The 10000-nt window shown below is 38.0% G+C and overlaps 1 protein-coding gene across 1 annotated transcript in view; it reads right to left on the bottom strand.

Annotated features, from left to right (window-relative positions):
• LOC143294619 (neuronal acetylcholine receptor subunit alpha-10-like) overlaps positions 1 to 10000 on the bottom strand; it is a 259577-nt gene that overhangs the window by 98450 nt on the left and 151127 nt on the right. The window contains 1 exon segment of the mRNA XM_076605999.1: positions 3079 to 3284. Coding sequence (XP_076462114.1) covers positions 3079 to 3284 — 206 coding nt within the window.

The following is a 10000-nucleotide window of genomic DNA, read 5'->3' on the forward strand; positions in this document are numbered from 1 at the left end:
TCCAGAAGTTGAGCCCTGCTTCCTTCGCTCACGCTTCTTAATGGCCAGCGTTCTCTTGTTTTCAAACATCTTTGTGCCACTAGAGCACAGCATCCTCCAGCGAGACCGGTCAAGGGCATCAGTTTCCCAGAAAGCGATGTCTATGTCGCAGGCTTTGAGGTTTGTCTTCAAGGTGTCCTTGAAGCGCTTGCAGGGTCTTCCAAGTTCACGGTGGCCTTCCTTCAGCTGGCCATACAAAAGCATCTTCTGGAGCCTGCTGTCTGTCATGCGCGACAACGTGTCCTGTCCAGCGTAGCTGGCACTGGACCAGCAGGCTTTCCATGTTGGGCAGGCTGCTCCTCTCTAGGACCTGGAGGTTGGAGACCCTGTCTTGCCACTTTATGCCGAGGATCTTTCGTAGGCATCTCTGGTGAAACTGCTCAAGTTGTTGAATGTGACGGCGATACGTGGTCTATGTTTCACAGCAGTACAGCGAGGTGGTCAGCACAACAGGTTTTGATTTTGGTGCTGAGCCTGAGCGTTCTGTGAGGTAGCTGGTTGGTACATGGACTCGGTCTTGGTGAGGCTGATGGTGAGTCCACTTCACCCCTAACACACTCACATCCTCACGCCCAGCCACCCATCCCACCCACCCCACGCACCAACTGACAAACACCCACACTCACACACATCCACACACCCATCCCACGTCTCCCCCCCCCCCCCCGCCCCCTGCCCAACACACCCCTCCGCATCCTCCCTCACCCCCCACTCCCCATCCCCCCTCTCCCCCCCCCCCCCACATCACCTTCCACCACCACATCTCTCAAGTCCCCTTCCCATCAACACCCACTCGCACCACTCCCCCACCACTCCCCCACAAACTTCCATCATTTACCCAGCCACCCACCCACACAAAACAATAACAACACCCGCCCTCCTAAAAAACAAAACAAAAACAAAAACAAAACAAAACAAAAAAAAAAAAAAAAAAAAAAAAAGAGAGAGAAGACAACGACAACGATGACGAAGACTGATTGATTGATTGATTGAATCTTTAATGGGTAAAGAATAAGGCGCAGTAAAGGCCTTTTTAGAATTCTGCCCATTTAACGACACAAAACATAAAAATAAATAACGACACAAAATATAGAAATAAAGAAATAAAATGAAATAAAATAAAATGATAAGAACGATGAATAAGAATAGTAACTGGAATAGTCTACTAAAAGTAACAAAGCAATAAAAAGAAGAAGAAGAGAAATAAATAGAAGAAAAAGAGAAATAAAGAAGAAGAAGAAGAAGAAGAAGAAGAAGAAGAAGAAGAACAGATAAATATATGAATAAATAAATAGAAAGCGGAAAAAAAGAGTAAACAAACAAACAAATAAGGAAATAAGATAAATAAAATATAATACAAAAGAGGCAAGGCCTTCAAGACTCACTTGTGATACACTTAAAAAAATCTAATCGTTAAAATGTGTTCTGTATTTGTTATTATGAAGCTTCGGGTTAAAGAAAAAACAAACAAACAAACAAACAAACAAAAAACCCTGAAGGCATATTCGAACCCCGCGTGTTCGGGTGAGAAGAAACTGTGTTACTCAATACACTATCGTGGCTCCTTAACTGACGTTCAAAAATTTGACATTAAACATGCTTTTTTAAAGGGCGATAAATCGATTGCGGTATTCGCAGTGAGAACGCTGTTTAAATCATATTATTCTGATGTATCTTGGGCATTCAAAAAATCTTTAAGGGCAATTAAGAATTCTTTTTAAGTCCGCGGTAAAGCAGACGTGGCTATCGCCGCAAGCACACTGCAACTTTTAGCCGTTTTCTCTGGATCTAGATAGATGTACAAGTTTAGTTACACCCGCCGGGAATGTACGATACGGTCGATTCAATTTCTCTTTTATGTTCATTTTAGTTTTATGGTTTTAAAGTTGGTATGAAAATTGAGTATTTTTGTTAAACTAAGAACATGTAAAGAACGAGTACTTTTACGTTTCATCAAGGGTATTAACTCTCATGGTTTATCATTTTAAACTGTGAATTTCGACTGATTTTGTTGATATTTTATGGCAGTTTGGGGCATAATCCAGCAAGTGATGAGCGTTCACAAATCTTTCTCTGAATAAATATCTAATGGTCTCCTTCTCCAACTTTCTATCACATGTTATCGTGTATTGTCGATTGAATATAGGATTGAACGGGCAGGTCAACTACTTGAAACAAAATGGCGTCCTTCGCGTTCGCGAGGCATATGAGCACGCGCTTTGAATATGTATAAACATGTGTACGCAGTTTTTGCCCATGACCTTCAGGGCTCAGCCAATAGATCTATAAAGTCCACTCGTAGTATTGATTTTAGTATTTTTCCGAAAAAGACCACTTGGGCGAATGAACAAAGTGAAAACCCTGTATACTGAGATTAAAACACAAAAGCTTTTTATGTATTGAGTATAATTTCAAAATGTAATGTTGAAGATGAGAAAGATCAGTTTAAATCAAATTAACCCCCCAAGTATTAATTACAGATTAATTTCCCTTTTTCACTAGCTGCACGAAAGACATGTACAAGAAATATAACTTCCATGCTTAGCAAAATAAGTTTCTGTTTGAACAAAAAAAAAATGATAAAAATAACTGCTCTTGATGCTGTGTCAGAATATCAGATCAAAGTGCCAAGTTTAGAGAATAAAAAACAAACAAACAAACAAACAACAACAACAACAAAAAAACCCAGTAAATTCATTTTGCATATAATTTGGCTTCTTTTCTATATTTTGTGCCCATCCCATAGGTGCAGTATTGTTTTAAACAAGGTGACAGGAAAGAACTGATTTTTTTCCCATTTTTATGCCAAATTTGGTGTCAACTGACAAACTATTTGCAGAGAAAATGGCAATGTTAAAGTTTACCACACACACACACACACACACAGACAAACACACACACAGAGACAAACACACACAAACACAGCCAACCGAACACCGGGTTAAAACATAGACTCACTTTGTTTACACAAGTGAGTCAAAAATAAAACAAAATACGATAAAATAAAATAAAATAAAACGATAACGACGAAGGACTCACATAGCGATCCCAGACGTTGAGTGTCAGCACCTGGTTCTTCTCATCTAGATCCATGATCTGCACCAGCTGGATCATGAAGTAGACCACCACCGTGTCGTTGAAGTGCCAGACGGGCCGGCCGTACTTCCCACGGGCCCGGTAGCGAGACAGCAGCTCCTTGATGAGGCGGTCCTCGTGGGACAGGTGCACCGTTTTCCGTCCTCCGACTGCTAGGGACGTGCGTTGATTGGTGGGTGGGTTGGTGGGTTGGTTGCCAGACGCACAGGTGGGTGCAGATGTGAAAAAAAGAGAGAGAAGAAGAAACATTGAGTTAGCAATATTGGTGAGGAAAACATCATTATATATATATATATGTGTGTGTGTGTGTGGATATGAGTGTGGGTGTATTGTGTATGACACACAGAGACAGAAAGAGACAGAGAGAGAAGACAAGACAAGACAAGGCTAGACAAAATTATCTATTTCTGATGATCATTGATAAACACTGGTGTTGTTTGTTTTGTTGTTTTTTTTACACACAGTCTCCGTCCTGAACAGGGTCTACACTGCACAACACTACACGGAGTCATCAGCATGGTGATAAAAAGGTGCACTGGAAGACATAACTATTACAACACACACACACACACACACACACACACACACACACACACACACACACACACATGCAGAGAGACAGAGAGAGACAGACAGAGAAAGACAGACAGAGAGAGAGAGAGACAGAGAAAACACGAAACGACTGTTGATTCAAGTAAAGGCCCAAGGCCCATTTACAGAAAGCTGACACACATAACACACCGAAGCAACGAAACACAATTATTGAGACTGGTCGTTTACAACTAATCAAAGAAAAACATCACGGCAAGTTTACGGCGTGTAGCCTTTTCAGTGCCAAAATAAACGTCAGCAGCCAAAGTTACATCAAGTAGGGCAACGGCCCTCTCGACATGAACAAACAATCTAAAATAGCAAAAACAAAAAAAGCCTCCCGAACTCCTTAGTAACATAATTAACTCTAGTCTTGTGGATGCTGTGAAAGAGTCGCTTTGGCATTGAGCTTATATAATCCAGTGTTCGCCAATGATCAGGACTCCAGCTCCCGTTTCAGTTTCAGTAGCTCAAGGAGGCGTCACTGCGTTCGGACAAATCCATATATGCCACACCACATCTGCCAAGCAGATGCCTGACCAGCAGCGTAACTCAACGCGCTTAGTCAGGCCTTGAGAGAGAGAGAGAGAGAGAGAGAAGTGAATAAATAATAGATAAATACATAAAAAAGAACTACTACTACTAATAATAATATGTATAAGGCGCAAAAACTTGATGAAGTCAAATATAAGCGTACATTAAAAAAAATAATAATAAAAAAGACAACAATGATGATAAATAAGCAAATAAATGTAAAACATGGAGACACACATTCACACATACACCCACATATGCATAACAGATATGCACCAAACATGCAGTTTCACAGATATGAAAGCACAGTCAAATACACATAAACGTACATGAGCCCCAACACACACACACACACACACACACACACACACACATTACCCTGCACCTCCTCTATCCCCCTCCTTCACACACTCATTTCTAGGCTTCGCATCGCAGCTTCCACGGCACACACACACACACACACACAGAGATGAATACTTTCTTGTACAAGCACACACACAGGTCCCGTTTCAACATGGTGTAATTGTATTTTTAATATTGTGTTTGTATTACTCTTTTTTTTGTCACGACATATTTTCCATGTGTGAAATTTGGCCGCTCTCGCTAAAGAGAACGCGTCGCTACTTTGACATCGCCATCCATTTTTGGTTTTTGTGTTTTGGTTTTTTTCTTACTGCCTACAATTTTAGTTGTTTTCCTATCGTAGTGGATTTTTCTACAGATTTCTTCTTCTTTTTTTTTTTTGCCTGGCACAACCCCTTCGTTGCCTTGGAGTCTTTTACGTACGCTAAATGCATGCTGCACACTGGACCTCGATTTATCGTTGCATCTGAATGACTTGAAAAGGGTAGTTTTACTACCGTTGAACGGGTACCCGACTTCGGCTGTTGAGGGGTTAAACTGCGGATGGACAGGACTGGGCCCCGCCTGCCTATGCCCAGCCCCAAACACAGTGGACTTGATTTCACTGTCCCGGTGGCCATACAAGGCTATGGGACATTGCACCTTGAAAACAGTCTCACTAGATACTTCCTAGTGGAGTAAAACCAGTTCTGGAATAAAGGAATAAAACCAGTTCTGGAAAGAAAAGGCAAATAAAGAGGCGAGGAAAGAAAGAAAGAAAAGAAAAGAAAGGCAAAAGAAAGAAGAAAGGAACGAAAATATGAAACTAAAGAATAAACAGCTAAATCATATCTCAAACCCCGGCTAGCACATACACCATCTTAACGAATCAAACAAACAAACGGACAAACAAAAAAAGGAATAAGGGAGAAAAGAAAGTATCTAACTCTGGGCTAAATGTACCGCGAAGATACAAACAACGACAGACAGATAGACAGAAAAAAAGACACTCACCGCCACACCAAAACAAAACAAACAAAAACGACAACAACAGCAACCCCCCCCAAAAAAAAAAAACAAAAACAACAACAACAACCACCAAACAAACAAACAAAACAACAACAAACAAACAAACAAAAAAACAACAACAACAAATAAACAAAAAACCGAAAAAAACAACAACCAAAAACAAACAATAACAACAAACAAACCAAAACCAAAGCGTTTACAAAACAGTAAAATTAAAAAGCAAAAACAAAAGCAAACAAACAACACAACCCCCCCCCACCCACCCACCCACCCCAAAAAAAAACAAACACAACAACAAAAAAACCCACACCAAATACCCAGATTTCTTGGGACAAAATTAATGTTTACCCTTCCCGAAAACATCTTCTAGATGCCTTGTTGTGGAGAAAGACAAAGACACAGACAAAGACAGTTCAAGAAAACAAACAAACAAACGGAAAAAAAAAAAAAAAAAAAAAAGAAAAAAAACACACAAACAAACAAACAAACAAAAAAAAAACCCTGAGAAGGAGAGAAAGAATAAAGCAGACGGTTTGGAAAGAAGAAGACCACTGATAAAATCATAACAAGATCACAAACTATTCCGAAACTCCTGGGTCATAAATATCCGCTCTCAATGAAAACGTCTGCCAGCCACCAGTCCGGGTATAAAGGAATAAAGCAAACAAACACATGCAGACAAACAAAATGAAGCAAATAAAAAAACGAAGGAAAGAAGAAGGACAGAAAAATAAACAGGATAAAAAGTTAGAAAGGGTGAAAGAAAGAAAGGATAGAAAGAAGGTATGAAACAGATAAAGATAGAAAGAAAGACAGGAAAGAAGAGAGGTGGTGGAAGAAGGAAGGAAAGAAAGAAAGAAAAAAAAGAGAACAAAATATGAAAATAAAGACAGAATAAGCAAATGAATGAAAAAAAAGAAAGAATGATAGAAAGAAAGAAAGAAAATAAAAGAAAAGATAGAAATGAATAAACAAGAGAGAAAAAAAAGAAAGAAATAAGAACAAAAGATATAAATAATTGAACAAGGAAGAAAAGAAAGAAAGAAAGGAAGGAAGAAAATAGGAACAAAAGATAGAAATGAATAAACAAGAGAGAAAAAAAAGAAAGAAATAAGAACAAAAGATATAAATAATTGAACAAGGAAGAAAAGAAAGAAAGAAAGGAAGGAAGAAAATAGGAACAAAAGATAGAAATGAATAAACAAGAAAGAAAAGAAAGAAAGAAAGTATGAACAAAAGATAGAAATGAATAAACAAGAACAGAAAGAAAAGAAAGAAAGAAATAGGAACAAAAGATAGAAATGAATAAACAAGAAAGAAAAGAAAGAAAGAAATAGGAACAAAAGATAGAAATGATTGAACAAGGAAGAAAGGAAAGAAAGAAAGGAAGGAATAAAATAAGAACAAAAGATAGAGATGGATAAACAAGAAAGAAAAGAAAGAAAGAAATAGGAGGAAAAGATAGAAATGAATAAACAAGAAAGAAAGAAAAGAAAGAAAGAAATAGGAACAAAAGATAGAAATGAATAAACAAGAAAGAAAAGAAAGAAAGAAATATGAACAAAAGATAGAAATGAATAAACAAGAAAGAAAGAAAGAAAGAAAGAAAAATATGAATAAAAAATAGAAATGAATAAGCAAGAAAGAAAAGAAAGAAAGTAGGAAGAAAAGAGAAATGAATAAACAAGAAAGAAAAGAAAAGAAAGAAAAAAAAGAGAAAAATATGAACAAAATATAGAAATGAATAAACAAGAAAGAAAAGAAAAGAAAGAAAGAAAGAAAGAAATAAAGAAAGAAAAAATATGAACAAAAGATAGAAATGAATAAACAAGAAAGAAAAGAAAAGAAAGAAAGAAAGAAAGAAAGAAAGAAAAAATATGAACAAAAGATAGAAATGAATAAACAAGAAAGAAAAGAAAGAAAGAAAGAAAGAAAATAGGAAGAAAAGATAGAAATGAATAAACAAGAAAGAAAAGAAAGAAAGAAAGAAATATGAACAAAAGATAGAAATGAATAAACAAGAAAGAAAAGAAAGAAAGAAAGAAAATATGAATAAAAGATAGAAATAAACAAAACAAGAAAGAAAAGTAAGAAAGAAAGACAGGAGTTAGGAACAAAAGATAGAAATGAATGAACAAGAAAGAAGAGAAAGAAAGAAAGAAAAACAGGAAAAAAAAAACAATATTTAAAAAGAAAAAAAAAAAAGAATAAGCAAAAGAATGAAAGAAAGACAAAATGAAAGAACGAAAGAAAGTGAGACAGAAAACAAGAAAGAAAGAAAAAAAGGAACAAGAGATAAAAATAGATAAACAAGAAACAAAAGAAAGAAAGAAGACAAAAGAGAAAGAAAGAAAGAATGAAAGAATGATTTCCCGGCTGGCAATAATAATTCGCTCTCACCGGAAACTTCTTGCGGGTAACTTTCTGAAGACTGGGTGCATTCCAGACAAAAGGAAGGTACACAGAGAGACAGACCGACAGAAGGTAAGAAAGAAATACACAAACAAACAAACAAAGTAGGAAAGTCACGACGAAAGATAGAGAGAAAAAAAAAGAATCAAAGAAAGAAAGAACGACCCAACCAAATGACGAACAAAGAAAGAAAAGTGACAGAATAACTGAAAAGAACGAACGATTGGAAAACTGAACGAACGAAGGAAAGGAAGAAGAAGAAGAAGAAGAAGAAGAAGAAGAAGAAGAAGAAGAAGAAGAAGAAGAAGAAGAAGAAGAAGAACAACAACAACAACAACAACAACAACAACAACAACAACAACAAGAAGAAGAAGAAGAAGAAGAAGAAGAAGAAGAAGAAGATGATTGATTGATTGATTGAATCTTTAATGGGTAAAGAATTAGGCACAGTAAAGGCCTTTTTACAATTCTGCCCATTTAACGACACAAAACATAAAAATAAGAACGACAAACATAAAAACTGAAATAAAATAAAACAATAAGAACGACGAATAAGAATAGGAACTTGAATAGTCTATTAAAGGTAACAAAGCGATGAAAACTGGAACAATTGGTACATTACATGTACATACGTACTTACACACACAGATTTAGGCGCACTAAAGGCCTTTTTATAATTTTGCCCATTTAACGACACAAAACATAAAAATAAAGAAAAATAATGAAATAAGATAAAGTAATAAGAACGACGAATAAGAACAGTAACTGGAATGATCTGAAAAGATTAATTGTTACATTATCACCTACACATGTGCGCGTGCGCATGCACGTACACACACACACACACACACACACACACACACACACACACACACACACACACACACACAGTACACAGAGACAGACAGACAGACAGACAGACGCACACACACACACACACATCACACAGAGACAAACACACACACACACATACACACACACACACACACACACACACAAATACAGCACACAAACACACACACACACAGCACACAGACACAGACACACACACACACACATACACACACACACACACACACACACAGCACACAGAGACAGACAGACACACACACACACACACACACACACACAGCACACACACACACACACACACACACACACACACACACACACACACACACACACACACACACACAGCACACACACACACACACAGCACACACACACACACACACACACACACACACAGCACACACACACACACACACACACACACACACACACACACACACACACACAGACTGACAGAAAACTGGCCGGATGGCAATAGACCAAAGAAGAAAAAGAAGTAGAAGAGAAAAAAAAAAAGACTTTGAAAAGCGGACAAAGAGAAGAAGAAAGGTCAAAGTGGACATAACTGCTGAACGACATAAAAGGAAGAGCGGTGTGTGTGTAGGTTTTATGGTTCGGACTTCCCTCTGGCTGATGATCTGAGCCAAAGTCCGTCTGACTATCTGTCTGTCTGTCTGTCTGTCTACCCGCCTATTTTGTGCATGAACTCTCTCTCTCTCTCGCTTGCTCGCTCGCTCCCTCGCTCTATGTTTCTCTCTATCTGTCTCTGTCTGTCTGTCTGTCTGTCAGTCTGTCTGTGTCTGTCTGTCTGTATGTCTCTGTCTCTGTCTCGGTCTCTCTCTGTTGTGCTCTATCTGACGTATCTCTGTCTCTGTATGATTATACCTGCTAGTGTCTGACAGAAGCAGAGAGAGAGGATGGAGAGAGAGAGAGAGAGAGAGAGAGAGAGAGAGAGGATGGAGAGAGAGAGAGAGAGGATGAGAGAGAGAGAGAGAGAGAGAGAGAGAGAGAGAGAGAGAGAGAGAGAGAGAGAGAGAATGAATGAATGTTTAATGCATTTCGACCATGGGCACATATACATATGTTGGGAGTTTGGGGGAGGGTT

This window comes from Babylonia areolata, chromosome 1, assembly GCF_041734735.1.
Source record: "Babylonia areolata isolate BAREFJ2019XMU chromosome 1, ASM4173473v1, whole genome shotgun sequence".
NCBI classification, from domain to species: domain Eukaryota; kingdom Metazoa; phylum Mollusca; class Gastropoda; order Neogastropoda; family Buccinidae; genus Babylonia; species Babylonia areolata.